The following is a 21277-nucleotide window of genomic DNA, read 5'->3' on the forward strand; positions in this document are numbered from 1 at the left end:
GCATATTTTCCCCAAAGGTGCAGAAAACAAAACGGCTCTTTTAAGCAACCTCAAGATTCTCAGGGCCAGGGAGCTGTGTCACATGGCCGACTTGACAGTCGGAGGAATATACATGATCTTCGGTGAAGACAGCGAGCCTTTCGAAAGAAACGGCAATGTCATGTATGTTAAGTTTCAATATTTCGATCACAAAGACGCGTTGAAGCTATGCTAATACCTTCCTTCCACAATCGTCGATGTTTTTTTTTTTTCTTTTTTTTTGCAGACGACGATACGACCTGAACCAAAATGTACGGATATTCAACATGCACGACAGGTCAAGCACTGAAGACTACAGGAAGTTGAGCTCGCTTTTCCAGTGGTTGACTACTGGATTCATCAAAAGGGGAGGCTGTGGTCCTCAGTAATTAAGAGATTACTTCAGATCATGTAACAGACGCTTAACAATCGGCAGCTGCTTTATTTTGATGTACCACTCACCTATGGGCATCTGTGTTTTCGGACTGCACAAGACAGCAGCAAGTCAAGAGTGGGTGTCACAAGACGCCTTCTTCATATGTTTTATACGATTGCTTGAGATGGAATATTTTGCCACGGAGAAGAATTTATTGGACAAGGCGATTTAAGTCTGGTTCACATGATGCGATATTGCTTGAGATTTCGCAATTGCGACGTCACTCGCGCGGCAAAAAATGCTTGGTTGATGCAGCGGTCTCCACGCCGCATCTGAGAACTCCCCCCAAAAAAATCGCACCATGCATTTAGGCTTTAGTGTGCGAACCTTAAAACCGAAATTTACTAAATACAGGATATTCCAATGACAAAAGTATTTGGAACTTAGGGAAGGTTCTACTTTTCATTTGCTGTAATTGTTGGATTAATTGGACATCAGCAATAATGCGACTCGTTAGAATATGGCCGGAATTACTGCTTGCATGTTTGTGCCACTTCTAGTTTCTAATTTATATATTTTCTCGAGTTATCTACAACGTGTCCGATGTTAAAATAAAGGATGTAAATAAAACAAACTTGGCGTTTACTGTCTTGTCTCTCTAATTCTTGTACCCTTGCTTTCGATAGGCCTCATAACGTTATGCGAATTCATTGGATGTCGAGTCAACAAGAACCGTTTTATCGAATGTTTCACCAAACTCATTCCGATTCATCGCCGTTCTATTAAATGCCATTGTTATTGAACATTTCTGATTCGACGCTGCTTCATCGAACATTTTCTGAGCTCTCCAGACAGAAGGCAAGGGAGAGAAACCACTTCCTTTGATCTTCTGGCCGGTATAAAAAGCGATAACTTCATCAATGGGACATGTAGGGAAAAGTACAAGATGGTTCAAATTGGAACACAAAACAACGACCACCAATGGTACACCATACAAACCCCTCTTTCGGCCAAAAGCGTTGGGCGCTTAAAGAACGGTGATGGTAGAGAGCAAACTCTTTTTCAGTTCCACGGGACTCAAACCCAAATGACACACTCGCATTGTTACAGGACAAGTAAACTTTCATGTTGCGTGTTACTTCTCAATGGTACAAAACTCAGCTTGATTTCCGGATACCTCTAAGCGAATAGCGTTAGAAAATTACTTTAAAACCCATAATCTTCGCGAGCCTCTCATTTTTGCGAATTTGGCAACTTGAAAATTTTGACAATAATATGAAGCGCGAATATTTTTATTGTCTGGAGAGGCGAAGTACAGCTTTTAGAATTCGCGAAACTTAATGCCCGCAAGCGCAGGCAATCTGCGAGTGCGCGGTACGATACCTGATCCTGATTGGACAGTTCAAAGCGCAGGGTCCCCTTATTCTAAAACTAAATTATTTGACGTTCATATCAAGCGGTCTCACATGATCGATTTTCGAGAGCAGTGAGAGCACAGACAACCAGGGCCATCTCGTGGGTGTCCTGAGAGGCTTGACGATGAAAACTACTGCCGGGAAATATGAACCGCACGTGAAGGGGAATTATCTACAGGGCCCGGTCTGCTCGAAGCCAGTTAGCTTTAGCCACGGCAAATAGTTATGCGCCCTTCCCCAGGTACGTAGAAGTACCTCCCCAAATTTGACAAGGGCTGGATGCGTGATGGCTCCGTGCTTTATTATGGGTTGGTAGCTCGTGACACCTACTGGTTGTAGCGAACGTAGCTTACTTTTCTGGAAAACTTTCTGGAAAAAAAAAGCCGTTTACAACTCCCTGTAACACCGAATTAGAGCGCAGCTCTTGAGGAGGAGGAGGAGGGAAGGTTACTGGGGGGGGGGGGGGGTGAAGTGACCTGGGGGGGGGGGGGGGGTCACGTGACGATGCCGATGATGTCATCAGTGACGTCACTGATGACATCATCAGTGACAATGACGATGCGGACTCCGATGACGTCATCAACGACGATGACGATGACAATGCGGATGCCGGTGACGTCATCAGTGACGTCACTGATGACGTCATTCGTGATGATGACGATGACGATGCGGATGCCGGTGACGTCATCAGTGACGTCACTGATGACGTCATCAGCGATGATGACGATGCGGATGCCGGTGAGGTACAGTGACGTCACTTATAACGTCATCAGTGACGATGACGATGCGGATGCCGGTGACGTCATCAGCGATGATGACGATGGCGATGCGGATGCCGGTGAGGTAATCAGTGACGTCACTGATGACGTCATCAGTGATGATGACGATGACGATGCGGATGCCGGTGACGTCATCAGTGACAATGACGTCATCGGGGAGGGCACGTGACCTCGGGGGGGGGGGGGCGTGTCACGTGACTTCAGGGGGGTCACGTGACCTCTGGGGGTCACACCCTGGGGGTCACGTGACCTTGCGGTGACCTTGGGGGTCGCGTGACCTTGGGGTGACCTTGGTTACGCCGACGGCGACGGCGACGCCGACGCCGACGCCGCTCAAGCCGGGAACGGGCCCCTAAGAGCTGCGCTCTAAAAAGAAATGGCTCGATGACGGGTGCTGCCGTGTTTTTGCAACAACGAAGCGCGGCGTACATTGAAGCTTAAGATGCACTTCTTGGTGCTCTTGCTAAAAATGATTGGTAACGTAAAACTGAATCCACATGTGTTTGCAAATTATTTGATGCTTGGCTGTTTGAATCAACTCAACCCTTGGTGAAATTTCCTTCCAAGTGCACAAGAGGACGTCGAAGTACAGTGTTAGAAACGATAAGAAATAAGTGATTCGTGAAAATCGGTGGCATACCGGCAGCGTGGTTGGGCACCAGTTAAAGACTGTACATAAAAGCTTTTTCGTAAACTAAAAATAGCGTACTTCGGCTCCAGTGGAATCTACAACGCGGTTTCCTTTTGCGTGCCATGAGTGCCCTGCCGATCGAATGAAGACAATCCAAATAGGATTTTAAAGACGCTGCCATGTCAACAATCCACGATTTGCAATATAGTGCGCGCCGCCTATCGCGCAACGCCAGAAACCGACGTTTTGGGTGCGAGGCTGGAAAGTGGTTGAAATACAATTAGGCTTCGCGATGCATGGTGTGGCTTGATACATGTGGGGCGTTAAGTTGCTGCGCGCAGTCTGTTCCAAGCGTTGCCCCAAGACTCAGATTGAATAGTGTGAAACATTCTCCCAGGAGCGTACAAAAACGACCTACCTGTGACAAAATGTGTGCTGCAGATCCGTCAGTGCTCGTTCGGCTGCCACGGTGAGCCGTCAATATTCCATCTCTTCACGACAGCTATCGAAGCCTATCTTAGCAGGATACAACCTACTGCAGACAGAAATCTAAAAAAAAGAACTTGGCGTTCTTTTTATTATAAAAGTAATTTGCGCAACTATACGAAATACAGTGCGCCGCCGTGGCGGTAAACAAAAGCGACTCGCGAGCTTTCTTCGTCCTTGCTCACGGTGTCTTCGCTTCCGCACCTCTGTCGCAGCCTAGGAATAGCCAGTACGCCTATTTGTTTTCCAACCAAACAGGGGGCGCTAGCGACACGCTCTGCTCGCGCTTGCGCAGCAGCTTTTTGCAAATTGTGGATTTCCTCGTCCCTTTATTCTGTGGAATGGCCAGAATCGAAAGACAATCTAAACATTGTACGACATCATTCCTCACTCTTTGCAATTTAAGTGAGGTGAGGCAAAGCGAAAGACTCCTGCACCATTAATTGCTGACAAACATGCCCGAAAATGCAGCGACCACGACATATATTAGTTCCAAAGCGCCATGTTTCCCCGCCGCCCTACTATGCCTGTCACGTGGCCTAAAATTCCCCTCGTAGGGAAATCTGGTTAACTTTGTGGTGTCGCTCTATAATAATCGCCGCCCGATCGGTCTGTGCTTCGTTCGTCTCGCAGGGAGTGACAAAACACAACGTGAAGACAGAGAATTGGTTTACTGCCCTTCCCGTTGCCCGTCCTAGAGAACCAGGTCCTGGTTCGAGCCTCGCTGGTGGACCGCTCCGGGGATCACCATGGGTACTGTGTCCTAGAGAGTTGTACCGGTAGGAGCGGCGGTCGCCCCGTGAAGATTTTGAGCGTAGACGACACCGTGGCTCTGCTGTGCTGAGCCCTAGGTGCGGGCCGGTCAACCCCGACATCGGCGCTGTTCGGCGCGCACTACTGTGGTTCGACTGGAGGTTTTCACGGCCCAGAACAATTGCTAATGTGAGAAAGTGTAGTTCTCCTTTGGGCTAATGTCTCTAGAGTGTGTGCTATCCTCTGTGTGGGATATTCACGTGTTTTTGTGGGAAATTATTTATATTATTATCCCCCCCCCCCCCCCCCCCCCCGTTCAGACAGCTCGTTCAGCTATCCCTTGGGGTGCACGCTTCATAGTTGCGAAGGAAACCACGCATACTGATGTAACATAGAAAAATAGGCTGATAAATATAAAAAATCGCACTTTTTCAATGGTGAGCGCAACAATAAGCTGGTGTATTGTTTTTTGTCATCGTGTTACTGATGCGGGGACTAGCGTTGTGGAAGGTGCAAGGCCGCCGCGTTTGGGATCGGCCAAGGTGCCACTGCAACTGGCAAACATATAGCAAACTGTCTTTTGTGGAAGGCAGTCTTTGAAGAAAGAATACCTCGATTAGGAGCACAGTGTGCTCAACTGGTAAATCTAACGCGAGAGCGGTGGCGGAAACTGCTATTAGGGCTGTCTAGCAATTAAATCAATGATGCGGCAGAGAATAAGGCGGCTCTTTTTGCGATTCTCGTCTCTCCCCGATACAAATAGGGAGTTTTAGCGAGTCGTTTTTCAAGCACACGGTTCCGAAATCACGAACGGTACAGCTGGTCTGTTCCGTGAAACCGTACGTCAAATTTGACATACTTTAGCGAATCGTGAAAATGGTGCGACCGTGTAAACAATGATGATGATCATGCTTAACGGTGGCGCCATCTTCTAGTAAACATGTGAAACATTCTGCAACGTGTAAATTAGTGGCGACGGTGGCGGACACCGTGGTGGCGGTTCGTGTTTCCGGCGTACGACTGATGTAAACAAGACGGCCAACGTAACATTTGCCGGTCGGAATTTCAAGAACTGCGAAGCTAGATAGAGTAAAAAGTGTCTGAACGACCGTAAAGGTATGTGGTGTGTCTCCGTCATCTTCAACTTGAACGATCGTTCACGTTGTGTGCCGTCGAACCAAATCATTTCGTCTGCTCGCGGTCACCACGGCAGCTAGTCTGCCCGCAGATCGCAAAAATTTACTAGCATGCGCAGTTTACAGCATTTAATATCCCTTACCATTGTGAGCAGTCCTCGGAATAATTTGGTTCAACCTCTCAAATGAAGCAGACTTAAACAGGAGGACCCAAATCGCCTCCGGCTGTCCTAAGCCTAACGCTCGGCTGAGTCGGCGAAGGCGGTCGCCGAACCGACCGCCATCTTTTTTTTACCCGAGTCGTGAACGGTGCTGGCTGCGTTGCGGTGACGACTCCAGCGGCCGGAATGGGAGAAACGAACGAGAAGAGCCTCCCGACTCCCCGAACGACTCGCGCGCGCATGCGCAGTGGCGTCGCGGATGCGTTCGAGGGCGAACCGTTCGTGTGGAAACGACCTGCTAAAACTCCCTATTATCGCATAACCTCCTCGTTTCTTTCTTTATCACCCACGGTTTAAAATTTTACTTGTTTATTTTGCCGTTCTTGCCGCTCCACTCTGTTTAGTCACACCTACGCATTTACCATGCGGGGCTAACATATCTCGGTGATCTTCCAGTTTCTTTGATGATGGCCACCATCTTTTAACAACAAAAAACCAACACGAAGAGCGACATTTTTTTTGCCGAGTCACGCATCGGCAATTATTTCGGAGCTGGGTGAGTAGCTCCAGAAAACAACAGCGGCATAAGCTGGCAGAGTGAACCGGTAGAAGACGCATGCAGTCTCTCCGTCCACCACTCCCACGTTATATTTAACATTTGAGTACACTGTACATGAAGCATTAAAATGCAATATGAACACAAATTCAACAGCCTTTTGTTTCTTGTCCACGGATGAGACAGGGGGCAACAATTAATCCACTGTGGTCTGGTGCAAAGCTCACGACCTTTTCGTGGGAGATCACCGCACTCTCCCTGTTGGGAAGACGTGATGTCGCGTGGTTGACGCCAGAGTAGTTCGGCATGTAAATCCGCGACCAAAACTGTGTAGGTAGCTTCAGGTGCTCGACAAATTCAGTGTGTTAAGCACCTCTGAAGCTCGACTTTTCGGGTTCATCAGGCGGAGAAATCGACCGTTCATATAGATGTCTCAGTGCGACTGACGGAGTTTCTTCACTGGCTGGGTCACTATTGTTGCTACACGCGTCCTTACAGGCTTTTCACCGGACATCGGCTTTGGGTGGTATGCAGGGAAATAACGCAGCAAAGTGGGCACGGCATCTTCCGCAAGCACTGGCCTACTCCGTGGAATCCTAACCTCTTCGCCAATGACGATGTACACATAGTTCTGAGGGATAACGCGCGGTTCATAATGTCTCTCGCACACCACTGATATCTCGGCGAGAGCTTTATATTCTTGCTTAAGGTTCTGTTCCCACTGTAGTCTGGGTGACTCCTCCCTGGGTACACAAAACAGCGACGGCTTACAATCGCTGGTGCTCCGGCGCCCTTGTTGTTCGGGTAGCCCGACTAGCATCCCGGCGCGAAGCGATGTGTCCGTCTTTTTCCTTGCATTCATGACCGAGACGGCAACGGAGCGGTGAAGACTCCTCACCACTATACCGCAAAGCGCTACGGTGCTACGTTCGGGAGAGGAGTACCGCCTCAGCATCGCCTTCTTCTTGGCTCATCGCACAAGTGCCACCAATGGGCCTTTTCCGCTAATGTCGGGCGCCATCTCTCGGCAAGCAGGAGAGGCGTTTTTGATGGCCTGCCTTGCTTCCGGTTTTGCCCTCTCCAAGCTTTGTTGGCTGTCTGAACGCGGTCGGAAATGCGCTCACTGCTCAGCGTTTGTTTTTCCTCTATCCCAGACAATCGGCAAGCAGGTTTGTTTTCAATTAATGCGTTAACTACGGACGACTTCGTCCGTTTGTACATTTTCTTTTCCGAATGAATGGACGACTGACTTCACCGTGGGGCCCGTTGCGACTGACAACACAGTTGAAGCTCGCTTCGACCTATGAGAAAGTACAAACGATTATATTAAACTAGGATTCATGTCATATGCAGTGCCGACAGTAAATTCAGAAAATATTCAAGACCAAGTTACAGTTAAGGAAAGCCTTTTTTTTATTGCAAACTATTTGTTTAATTTGCTCGAAAAGATTAATTGGCAAGATGTATTCTCATAAATGTGAAAGCTTACTCTAAGCTGTCCGAAAAAAAAAAGAGAAAAAAAAAAAAACCGCGCCTGAACGTACCAATGTAATTCTCATCAGTGGTGCATTTTAGTGGTAGATTTCACCTTGTGAAATTTCAACGTGTAGCTCCATTTCTATGATAAAATGAGACCAACAAACTTCGCCGGGTCAACGACGGACTTGTTTAGCGACTATTCTAAATGTCATTTGCGAGCGCCGCTGACCTTGGCGAGTTTGTGTCTCGTTTTTTACTGGAAAAAAGCGCCACTTTATAATTTCACAAAGTCAAATTCACCACTAAAATACATGTTTAATAAATATCTAAGATTGATACGTGCAGCCACCGATTTCTGAGCGAGCCTCGTCATTGATGTCACCCACTTCAGGCTACAGCTGTGTGTGACTGTAGGTCCTGGAAAAAAAAAAATCGGCCACAACTTTTTTTTTTCCTTTATTTTTACTTTAGCGCCTGTAGACAATGTTGCAAATTAATATTTTTTGTTTACTCGATACATACACGAGGACAACACATCAGAATGATTGTTTCCTCTTTCTTATTTAACCACAAGACCTGCAGATGCGGTCGGTGTAGCGATAGATCTGCTCTCATTTCATTTTATGGGTGTGCACGCAGCAACAAACTGTGCAGCATAGCCACTTTACCTCAATGATTTATAAATATTTGAAACCTGTGGGTTATTCCAATGTTTACAACAACCAAAAATCAGATGGGCACTTCGCGTAGCAACGCGAGACCGTCACATTTGTAAACAAAAAAGTGTGCCAGTGAAACACACCATCACAGAAACGCCAACTCTGAGGCGCTCGCTCTGACGACAGCATACCTAACCAATCTGCTGACTTGTATTCACACACAAATAAAAAATGAAGGAACAAAAACATGAAACTTCCTTGAAGTAGCGACTGCAAACGCGGGAGTGCTTTGAAGGCTGCCTTTACGAGCCGTCCGCAGTGTTTCGCGGGACCGCCCGAATCCAGAGCTGCCGCTTCGTCCAGTGCAGGCTAGTAGAAGGAAACCCAAAGAAGCTTAAACCACGACAACGCTTGCTGTCGTTGCTGCAGCCAACAACGAAACAGCGCTAAGGCCTGTCTGAAAGCTTCGAAACGCGCGACCACCGCTACCTCCTGCAGCCCCGAGTCGGACGTTCCACGCCACCAAAAATGGCGGAGTCCTGTCTGCTGCTGCCGCGCATGCGCCGTGGAAAACCTGGAAAAGGCCCATTCTCCACGGGCCCGGAACTCTAGCGCCACTTTCTCCCCTCGCGGCCCGCTTACGTCGACCATCTTCACAAGGCTTATTGTAAGCAAGCGCCGCTCTTGCAACTACAACTTCTAGAACACTGTACTATGGATCAGACACATAGAGATCATACATTCGAACTCTAGAGGAAAAGGTCCGTCATTTTCCCATGCATTCTGGCTGCCGCAAGCGGCGGAGCATGAAGGCAGACCTGCGGGGTCCCACACATAGTTACCAACTGCCTTCGACTTCACGAATATAATTGTATCATCAGAGCAGCTTCATGAACTTCGACAATCCACGTACTTAGCAGGAGAAAGATATTAGCGTTCCTTTCGAAGCTTTTTTTTTTATATAGCGCGCAAGTTTAGGGCTTCGCGTCAACGTAAAACTAAACCAGATAACCGGCTTCGTGGGTGGGGCGCGGCTGGGCACGCCCCAGGAGTACGAAACAGCGCAACCACCAGATTTCCGAGATTTCGACAGAAGGGAGGTTAATGGAGTGCACTAAGTATATTGCTTTTTATGAGCGTTAGAATAGCTCAGAGTTTAGTTTACAACGTTAAATTATCACAAATTTCCAATTGCGAATGTCATCCTTCAGCCGGCAACATTGGTTTCTTTCTCTCGTATTCTGTCGCTTTCGATGGGGACTCCGGATTTCGGCACACGGGATTTGCCACTCCTCCTCCCCTACCTTTACGCCTCTGGCCAGACGAAAGCCCCTTAAGTTTTCGAAAGTAGCGCAAGGTGCGTCAGTGCACGAGGCAGATGCAACGTGCAGCTCTTGGATAGGTCATGGCGGCACAGCGCAGCACTGATCTCGATTTCAGACGCCACGATCTTCCCAGAAGTGGCGCGCGGCACGTGTCTCGAGCCTTTCGACAACGATGAATGGCGCCACTTTTCCCAGGATAGAGGGGGTTTAGGCCAGACCGGCTCCATCTTTCCTGCCCGGCCCCAGCCTCACGGAGCACGCTCTGTCACGCGGCAGCTTGTGTTCTCTTGGCCGACCACTTCTCACGTGCGCTACACCACGTTGTCTTCCACCCTTGCCTCCTACAACTTTCTGCCACGGTTAAAGTTAACCAGCTTCAATCAAACGGGCCCAGAATGACAACATGTGCTATTGGGGAAAATGAAATACGAACAGAGGAGCGCGCGGCGCCCAGCACAGGCTACGCCGCCTGGAAGTGAGCCTACAGGGACGAGGGTGTCTGGCCCCGGTGTGTATACGCCCCTCGCTCGAAGCTTTCCAAGCTTCATCATTGGGCAACGATAGAGCTATCACCTCTATCGTTGCTCGCTCGACCCGTGCTGCGGGAGGAAGCTCGCCGCTAGTAGCATGCTAGAGCATGACGAATCCCTACTTGTCCCTAAATAGAGTACCAAGATATTTCTCGAATACTTAGTTTCGTAAACAAAACAAGCCAAGCTCACATCCCCTTTTGTAAAACTGCGTAAATATGGGAAATACAGATAAAAAAGTTTAATATTGTCTCCCGTTTCAAGAGCTGCCTTTATGGTAGTCTGCCACTCTTCTCTGGGAGCAGGTTTGTAACGCGGTGGACTAGAAGGAGACAGAGCGTGGTCTCAAGCATTCTAATATGGTTGGCCCACTCTCTCCAGCTCTGAGAACTTTGGTGGGGAGAATCGCCAACCGGGACGTCCTTGGATTAAGTGAGTGTAATGTGTGTTGTCTTGCCGGTTTTTGTTTGTGCCCTCCCAATGAGGATGGTGTCGGCTCGGTTGAATCAAATTGCGCGAGTGTAGAGTGGTTCTCCGTTTTTTGAGTTCAAGTTTTATAGTTGTGCGCTTGGCGCGCAGTTTTTTTTTTTTTTTTTTGGTGTGTGTTTGGATGATAGGGTTTTGTTCGAAGGGGGGGGGGGGGGGGGGGGGGGGGGAGGTCGCGGATTAGATTTGGCGCGGGAATATGGGATAGATTTCCAGCCTCCGAATTTCACAAAACGTTCGTGTCCGCGAAAATGAACAGTGATTTTTAAATTCGAAATTTCACCTCTTCGCAATTCAACACATCTTCAGTCAGCTTTACGTCCTGCTTTTTACTGCGCATCCCTTTATGAATTAAAAAAAAAGTATATTACTTCGGAAACCAGTTTTTGCGGGTCTTGCCGCAAACAACTCTAATGCTCTCCATGCATCAGTCCAGTAATTTCACCCCCAAACTTTGTTGCAACTATCGACAAACATCATCGATTCATAATATAAAACGTTCAATTCATATAAAACGTTCACATTTAGAGCTCAAACCCTCTTGATAATTCTCAAAGTGACTCAGTACCACTGTTTGATTAGTTGAGTGCTGAAGGGACACATTTGTATCACCCTATTAATTGAAAACAACATGAAACATTGACGCAGCCATACGAGGCGCTGAATCTGAAACCAATCAAATCAAAGTCATCTTATGGCAGCGAGTGCGTCTGTGCCCTTTACATGCTTGCCAGGTAACTATTGAGATGAAAAAGTCTATAAGGGTGATTCAGCAGGGCCAATTTACGCATATATTAAACTGCATTATAACGGATAATGTTTGAGGGGCGATATGTTCCGGAGTCCAGAGAAAGAAGAGAGGTGGTCTGAACGGCGCCGCTGGCGCCGCCTCGCCGCAGCGCGAGCATGTCGAAGATTCACTCCTAGTTCCGACAAGCTCCGCGAGATGGCGATACTTGTCTTGGACTCCAAACAGAGGCTCGAGCACGATGGTCTCGGCCCTTGGCGGATGATTTACAAGTGATACTGAGGAATGAGATATGCTCCAATTATGACTTTTTTAAAATATATATATGCATTATTATTAGTGCCTTGGAACACGCGCTGACCTTGGACTGGTTTGGAGCACTCGTCATGGCCTCCGAGATACAGAAACGCGCGCGCAAAGGCTCCTCGGCCTTCCCATTCGACTCGCTCCCCAGCAGTACGAGTGGCATTAAGCTAACTCCGTCGTTCGCCGCGAGTGGGCGACGTCCTCCTAGTCATCATCAGGGTTGTAAAGTACCTAGGTACAAGTAACTGAAAATCAGTATCTAGGTACTTTTGTTGTACCTGAGGTACAAACCTAGGTACTTTCATTTTTCGGTATCTGTATCTGTGTCTTAGGCACATTTTCCATTAACTTGTAACTAAGTGAAGTTACTTTTTACAGCTACTTTTTTTCACTTCATCAAAATGGCAGAAACTATAAATCTTGAAGTATCAACACACTACCATGTGCCGTGATTAACGTTGAGTTGGGTGCGACCTGGGAGGCACTGATTTGATCGAGCGACGTTTTAGCGAACGCAGCCTTCCTTGTCCATGATGTTTTATCGAACGACGCTTTAGCGAATGGCGGTGTTCATTTGAGCGAGCGGTGGATTCGCGATGCCGTTCAAGTGACACCAATTTATGGAATCGCTTCGGAACTACGTTTGGGGAAAATAGCGACCTGCTTCCTTCATCTCAAACCGAAATCAACTTCATTGCGTGTTTGAAGCTCCTCTGGCAGCTATACAAGAAAGAGATAATTTGAAAGTTGTGCACAGTTTCTGTAGCCCGTATCTTGTCCTGATGGTGGCTCTCTTCTGCCATAAATACAATATAAATATAATTGAAAATGAATTATAATTACAACCATAAAGAAATGTAACATCGCGGATGGAGTACAGTTTCCACTCAATAAATCGGACTCAAATTTGGCGGTTATCAAAACTGAGAATTTTGAAAAAGAAAAAAAAGAAAGCTTATTTTTCTTTAAACTAGCGAAAGAAGAAAAAAAAAAAAACAAGGAAACTTGAAGCCTTTTGCTCGATGTCGCAAAGGTTAGGTGCATAAGCTCTCGACTCATGCGTTTCTTCATGCGGCCGTCGTATTCTGGGCCCTTCGACGCCAGCACCGGCTCATGTGAATACGGTTTTCCTTATTTCTCCCATTAACACTCATAAATCACTTTTATCAAACTTGTTTTTGTGTTTATACTTAGTATAAAAAGCTTTACTTCCAATATATATTCACAAATTCGGGGAAAATAAAGTATCTTTAAACTAACTGTACCTGTACCCAGGTACTTTTACGAATACCTAGGTATGCATCTAGGTACCTTTTCGTATGAGTAGCTGTAACTGTATCTTAGGTATATTTTTAAAGTAACTTCTACAACCCTGGTCATCATACAGTTCCTGTATATAGCTACCTACGGTAGCAGAGTTGCGCATTCAGCCACGGCGGGTGGCCGTAGCGCCGGCTTTCCTGCACGCCCTGGATGCTTTGCTCCTCACGTGACTAAATTTGGCGAATAGCGGCGCTGCGCGCGCCGCCGAGCATGAAAAAGGGAAAAGAGGAGAAGGAGGCGAAAGCAAGGAAACATACGCCGGTGGCTTTTTTGCACGGCGCGGATGCTTTTCTCCTCACGTGATGAATCTCGGCGATTAGCGGCGTGACGGCGAGGGGAAAACCAATGCGGAACTCTGCTTTCCCTTCGGGGGAGCGTATCGAGGAACTCTAAGTCACCACAGAGCAACCTGATGACGAGCCGTCAGCGTCGCAGGTGTTGCGTGTGGGTGATGTCGGTCGAGTCTTCGGCTTCATCTTCCGTTTAACCGGGCACCGCGGGCTGTTTTGTTTTTGGCAACTTCCTGGTCTGCCGAATGGTTAATGGGGTTTGGAGTAGAGTTTTGTGCAGAAAAAATAAAAGGGTGCTCCGGTGGGACTACCGAACAGAGTTTCCTTTATCTGCCGAAACAGCTTTCTACAAACCTCATTTCACGGGCGTTTTGCGTTTTTACAGCAGTAGTTACGGGCTCTTCCCCTATTCAAAATGATGCAGGGCGTCACAATGTCCCGTGGCGCCACACTGTCACGTGACATTACAGTGTCAAATTACGTCATAATATCACGCAACTACGCGAGTAGTGACGTCACACCTATCTGGATAGTTTTTTGGTTATGGATGAGTGTGTCACCCTCCAAGCAGACGCTGGCAATGTTTCCTCCACGTAGGATGCAAGGTACGCAAGGATACTTTAGGGTTCAATAAGGTGTTCTAGTTATCGGTGTAATTGCAAAGAGAGCGTAGATTGTTGAGAGGGACGTCCATCTGAAACCATAAGGAGCGTTTCCAATTCAATGACGGACAGCTTCGGCACCGATTGGTCGCTACTGCGCATGCCCAGCTTTTTCGCGTATGAGGAGGAAAGCAAGAGAAAAGGCAAAGATGGGTGCAGACGAACAACTTGAATATTTGTCAACACGCTCGTCATCTGTGTCAGTGATGGAAACTGTGAGAAAAGCTCTTGACATTGATGTTCCACGTGTACGGAGTGCTTAAAAAGTTAACAACGCTGATTCTGCCGTATTTAAGAAAGTAACCCCCTTCTAGCGTGCCCAGCAAAAGATGATCATGAAAAAAATCTAGGATCGTAATAGAGATGTCTGTACGGCCATTCTTGGCCAACATAGGCATGACTATGAAAGACAGGGTATCGTATCGAAAGAAACTGCTCTACGCCATGCACTGTATCGAAACGTATTTCGCGTCTAGTCTAAAAATTGAAGGCTGGGAATCTGTAAATAAACCAGATTGGATGTTGGAATACAAAATAAACCAGTTCGGAAAAAAGGTGTAATTTATAAATAAACCAGAGTTATTTTTCTTAAGATAGCATTGCGCGTTTTCATATCAATTATGTTGCATCACAAGTTGCGTAACGGGATGCGGGGATTGTGCCGCATGTTCCAAAAACTAGACGTTTACTAGATAACGCCAAACCTTTTGAATCAGTACCTACAATTATAACGACGTTTAGAAATATATCATAGCATCTCACCGCCATATATGTTTCTTCCTTAAAGCAGGGGGCACACTGCGTTAACATATAACGAAAGTCCCCACGAGATCTGAACTTCGAGTGCCGCATGACACAGCGTTCACATAAACACTTGGCATGCGACATTCTAGCCATGGATATCGTGGTGACTGCTTTCTGATACTGTCTTTTTTATGATGCATACGTAGTGTGACGCCGGCTTAGAGGTGCTTCGAGTAGAAGGGAACACTGAAATATGACCCACATAAATTTCGGAATAAATAATAAAAAAAAATATTAAAGGAAGGACAACATGAAGACTGCACTTTGATAGTATCAAACGTCGTGCTCAGGCTAAAAAAGCAACGTCCAACAGCATGCGGAGATAAAAAAAAATAAAATAAAAATACAGCATGATTATTTTCATTTATGACAACAGATATTTTTTTATATACGGAGCTAATTAGTTTCTGGAGTTTTATACGCGCTGAAGACTGTAGTCAAATATATGAAAGGGCGCGCTGTAGCGGAAGCGGCCACATTTCCAGATGAATATTTCAAATCAAATAAGCATCACAACTTGTCCATCTACTTCCCGATACAAGGTTTTCGTATATCCACCACAGGACTCAAAACTCTAAGCAGAAACTGCAGTAACTCGACGTGACGCGGCTTTCTCCTGAACTCGTCTCCCTTGCGTTATGCTGAAACCAATGAAACGGCGAATTCGATGCCTGGGTTGAGAGCGCTTCCTCCCGGAGAGACGCCGACTCCTCGTCTTTTTCCGCTTAAACCCTCCCTGCACGAATGAGGCTGCCGTAGAAGCCTTTGCGTGCTTGGGGATCTCGGAGGCTATGCACGCTGCCTAGGAAACACATTCCACAAGCACCTGCAGATAGCGGCGAGGTGCATATTTTGTTAGGCTAAGCGTAGGACGCATAGCAACCGAGTCCGCACGGGATTGTCTGGTTATAAGAGCAACGCCGTGACGTAATAACTAGCAACTGAAGATAGCCGGCGACGTCCCCTTCCGCCAGTTTCTTCGCTGCGCATTGGCGGACGGCGGGCGTATCACTCGAGCGCGTGTACACCAACCCCGACAACCCGTCATCACGCCGCTTCGCGGCGATAGTCTTCTGATGGCTAATTACAAAATGGTCACCCACCTTGACGACCGAATACAATGGAAGCGTACTCGTCCGCCATGCATGACGCACATACTTGGCACTGAACGCCGTACCAGCCAAGTTCCGGGTTGCCCCTCTAATCTGCCAAACACTTCAAGAACCAGAGAGCTGTCAGAAGGACTACAGCTCTGATCACAAGCTAAAAAGAAAGGTGTCATGTCTTGTAGCAGCAGTGAACGCTGTGATGATTATCGAATGTCTTGCGCACCGTCGACATCAGCATTTGATGACTACAGCATGAACTCAACGGGTGAAGAAGACAGTCGAGTACACAACCATCTTGATCCATCTACAATATTTACAAGCATGTTTGATAAAAAGCCAGTGTCATGCCTGCCATCAAAGTCATGGTCATATCATCAAACCGTAACGGGCGAAGCGAGAAGTCTTATTGCATAGAAATGGAGATTGTTACATGTATTCAACAAAAAGCCCGCCATAGTGTGCCCTCTGAACACTGGCACAACTGAAAAAGAGTGCCTTTGTGAATGCGTATGACAGTCCACAAATTCGAAGATGTGAGGAACGTCTGAAACAGTCTAAAAAAAAGACAGTGGGCACATCATCAACAGGGTATTTAAAGTAATGCTTTCTACAGTTTCCCCGACACTCCGTAAGCTTGAAACTTATCCTAAATATAATGAAACGCTTTTCGATCACCCCGTGGCTTTTCGTGATGCCACAAGCTTTCGGTTTTACTGCATGAACAGTAATACACAAAACTGGCTTGAAATATTTTTATTTGCCAGTTAACATAGTTAAACTGAATAAACTGGGCCACATCTAACGAAAAAAAAAACACGTATGCTAGTAGGATTTATTTTTCCTAATGACGTTAATCCTAAAGGTCCAGGCTTGATGTTGAGCTGTGACCTCGTCTTTCTTCTTATCGACGCCACTGAAAGAAAGTGCGCGTTTCTTTAGTTCGGGAGCCACTTCGTGACCCCCTACTGCACCAGTCGTTGTTCACGACCCACCAGTTTGCGAAACACTCACGTACGAGAAACACAACCAAAAGGCTTGTAAAACATTTGAGCCGCCGCATGTCAGGACGGTTGTGTTCGATGTTTCCATCGATCAAACTGTCAAATTCTAATACACTGCGAGACATATGTTAGAAAAGTGCTGTTGTCAAACGCGGTATCGGACAAGGCTCACTCAATATCGAACCCATGTCCGAGAGTTGACCGCGAGTGAACCAATGCCTTCTTCTCTTTCTGCTTACCATTTATTTTCAGGAACTAGAAATAGGTTCTCCATATTTCAAAAGAGCGTGAAAACAACGTGGCTCCAAAAGAAATACCTTTTCAAATGCAGTACAAGAGCGCATTCGGTCTGTTTTAACGGTACCGCCCTTATTTGCGCACATACTCAGAAAGCCCTGGAACCGCGCGAGGGAAGCAGGGTGAGCGCACTTCGATTTAAAAGCTACTGAATTGTCAGTGCCCCTGCCGAAAGATACAGGAACCACGAGAGAAAATGTTCCACCGAGGCTGGCCTCCGTTCATATACCTTTCTTGTCTTCCACCGGGTTCCGGAGTAAGCTTTTAAGACGACTGTTTCTTTACAGCATTTCTTCAAGATTTCGCTTAGGACTTGGATCTGCGACTTTGCTATGATCACATACTATAAAACATGGTATGGTTTGACTATTATTTTTAACGTCCATTTAATCTGTCATCGGGGGTTGAACGGACGAAGTTGAGGCCAAGTGAAACTGTGAAAGCTTCGGTGCGGATCCTGAGTGAACAAAAAAGGGAGTCAACCTCTGCGCATAACCACAGATGCGCTCTTTGACCAGTGCGAGATTTTGATTTCCGGAAACATTGCTGCAAGACGGCGGCAGTTTCGCTACCGGCTGCGCCCGCGTGCTGGTAGCAGTTGCGTTTCAAAGGCAAATCCAAAATTAACGACAGTTTGAGGTTTTAATTCGTGACCAGTATTGTTGGTGCATACTTTTTTTAAGGCGAAACCCTTATATGTTTGATCGTTCAGTGGACACTCAAAGTCCTTGAGCGAAAGTACGTCGACTACACGAAAACGGCGAAAACACGCAAAAAGAGCGTCAAAAGTGCATTGTCAGAGCGCACTTTCTTCATATGTTCGCTATCACGTTCACGTGACCATTCAGGCGAGTTAGAGTCAATGAAATGAAGAAGAATGACAAAGCGGATTAGGAGGAATCAAAGTGAATTAAGTAATTCATATGTCTGTCTTTGATGCATCGGCGCCTGGGCTTGGCTTTCAAGTCGTCTAAGGAATAATATAAGAAACCCCGTGTTTGAGAAGCGATACATGGCCGACCTCTTCATTACTCCGTTTCACCTTGGGTCCAGACGCATCCGCGGCAGGAGTGGGTGGAACGAATAAGACTGCGTCAAAAGGGCACCATGATGACCTTCGTCATGTTTCTGCACGTGTTCTATCATTGCTGAACCAATCCTAAACATAAAAGACCCAATGACTCGCGCTTTTTAAGCTGCTTGATATGACCCATTAGCTTGTAGCGTCGGTTGTGTATGGGCTCAAGCTGAACCGGAGAACAGCAAGCGCGCATATACATATTAGGGTTTACAGTGACAAAGAAACCACGATCAAGCAGATTCAGCACTACTATATCCTACAGCCAATCGCATATACCTTACATACATATCGCCATGAACCAATCAACCAATCAAACAGCATAAAACGCGCAACGCCATGCTGCTCATCATTTTTTATACGCGTTCGATCAACGCTAAACCAATCAGGCACACGGAAAGCCCAGTGAGTTCTCCTTTCAATTTGCGCGTGCATGGTTGTCCCTATGGTTGTACGCGTTCGGGCTTTCGACTGCGCTCGGACATATGTCCAAACAAAACATAGCACCATAAACTCACTGCAGCCCACGTGTTTATTTGAAAAATATAGATAAAAAATATTTCACGAAAACGGTCCGTTGGCTTCAAAACAACCCTGTCGCAGTTTCCTCTTAACACCGAGTTGAAAGTAGCTCAGACGTGCATAAAGCAAAACAAAAACAAACCTGAGTGGAATCCAGTTCCTCTCGAAAGTCCAAAGTTCCATCTCGTATGTCGACACTTTGCTCTTGACAATTTCGGTGTTGACGTCCGAAACGGGACAAACATAAAAAAAGGAAGAAAAAAAATAAAAGAGATCAGGACTCCCATCCCGTCTTTTTTTGCCAATTTCACTGTTCTTGTCGCTTGTTGACCCGCTCAGCAATCGAACGGATAACTTTTCTGCTTCTCCAACCCCGTTGGGAACTGCCCACCGAAACGCGCGTCGGCCTCAAAATTTTGTTCGGTACTAGGCCCGCGCTATATAGGGGATGCACCGGATTTCATCTCAGGCATGGAGAGTGACAATGCAGTTGTTTTTTTTTCTTTCTTCCGAAATAATTTTGAGGGTTTTTGTTAAGTTTTGTTTTTAGAGATCATATTTCTTCTTCCTTTCAGGGTGTTATAAGTAACGTGGCGCAATAGGACTTCTAAGTATTTCGGCTTCAGGCTGCTTTAAACAGCACCGCTTTTTTTTACGCTACGAAGCTTACTTATTCTTACATCAGGATACGACCGCATACCCGTGGGAATACCAAGCTTGGATGTGCCGGTTACTTGCGGTCGTATCTCCAGATAAGCGTGCGTAAGCTCCGCATCTTAAGAAAACAGTGCGTTGTGAAGCATCCTTTAGAGTGAAAATTTGCTTTAAGCTCATGCTTGACTTGATTGCATACAAATGAATTATCATAATGAAGGAACGTATCCTCCAAAGAAACAATTTTTCAAGATAAAAGAAATGTTACATGTTTTTAAAATATTTTGGCATCAATGTAACATTCTCTCCTAATTTTGTTGATATGATAGCACCTAGTCCTTGCATTTAGAAGGGTAACCATATGCACTTTCAGCAATAGCGTTTTACGATAGTGGTGATCTAATGGTTTGGTGATCGTGTTACCGCCCAAATTAAGCAAGGAATTGGCCGCTAATTAAACTGGATCGCAGGTTTCTATATGTCTCTGCCTTCATAATGCTGAGCATTCATCTATTTAAAATTTTATATCTATATGTTGTTTTTCGCATTGAGAATATATTTTAATTAAATCTTTTAAATCTTTTGCTGACTGGGTATTTCTAGCAAGAGACTGTAACAGAACACAATACTATGAACGTACTTGCGCCATCGTTTACTGGCGAAAATATAGACATTTTCAGCGCTCCCTGGTTTTTCCGTATCTAAAGTGACGGATAGACCCAGGTCCATGCCACCTGTTTTATCTTTCGCTACACCCAAGGTGTTTACCAACCTCCATCCGTCGCTGTGGACTGTCTTTTCATTCTTTTTCCTTGTAGATGGTGGCGCTTCATCACTCACCCTTTGCTCCGCCGTCCGGGTGAAGAGTAGCTACATCGACTGCGACCTTTACTATAAATAAGGTGCCTCAAAGCTAGAAGCTCGCTCAGAACAATACAGACACGTGTACTTCATAACATAAAATAAAATAGAGAGCTATGTTAAGAACTGTTGCAGAAATCGCCGCGCAGGTTGTCGTAGAAATGCGGCAGCATTTTACACTGTCTTCTACCGCTTAAACCGTCTTTTTGTGAAACTTCTTGAGAACTGCAAGAGGAAATTACAGGAATACTTTTCAATCAAAGTGCACGAAGACTTCCCTCACAGGTAAAACCTCTTCATATTTTTTGCTTTATCTAAGGATTTACTTTCCACGTACGGGCCTTCCGCGATCAAGCCTTCGACTTTTGTTTTAGCAATGCTGCTATTGAAGTGTTTTTCTCTTACTGGATTTAGCATGAGAATGTTATGTAGATACAAATATTGACCCTTGGAAAATGTTTTGCCGGTCAGAAGTGAATATATCATATCCTATTCGTTGGGCCCATTTCCCATTTCCATACTTGAAGTATACATGTAACACAAGTGTGCCCCCTGCTGTTTGTTGCAAACGGAGTCAAAGAGACAAGGGTATCTAGGGTTCGTTTATAAATATTAATTAGGCATTTAAAACAAAATATATTCAGTATTTTATTTATTTATGCACTTGCATAGTAGAATGGGCCTATGGAAGCCCCCCGTCCGCGAGAAGTGTGCACCTATCTTCGATCATTTTCTATTAGTTTTGGTCTGATAGCATCTGAGCGCTGTATTCGCTTCATTCTGTACGCCTTGTTTGTAAGCAGTACACACGACAGTCGGTTCAAATGGTCCC

The 21277-nt window shown here is 46.2% G+C and overlaps 1 protein-coding gene across 1 annotated transcript in view; it reads left to right on the forward strand.

The window, feature by feature from the left end:
• The window catches only part of LOC8039362 (complement C3), an 88748-nt gene extending 87720 nt beyond the window's left edge, over positions 1-1028 (forward strand). The window contains exons 41-42 of the mRNA XM_040210681.3: positions 18-162; positions 266-1028. Coding sequence (XP_040066615.1) covers positions 18-162; positions 266-407 — 287 coding nt within the window. The 3' untranslated portion in view covers positions 408-1028. The remainder of the gene's footprint in view (positions 1-17; positions 163-265) is intronic.
• The last annotated feature ends 20249 nt before the right edge of the window (positions 1029-21277 follow it).

The sequence above is a fragment of the Ixodes scapularis genome, unplaced genomic scaffold (genome assembly GCF_016920785.2).
Source record: "Ixodes scapularis isolate PalLabHiFi unplaced genomic scaffold, ASM1692078v2 PGA_scaffold8__174_contigs__length_109621045, whole genome shotgun sequence".
NCBI lineage: Eukaryota > Metazoa > Arthropoda > Arachnida > Ixodida > Ixodidae > Ixodes > Ixodes scapularis.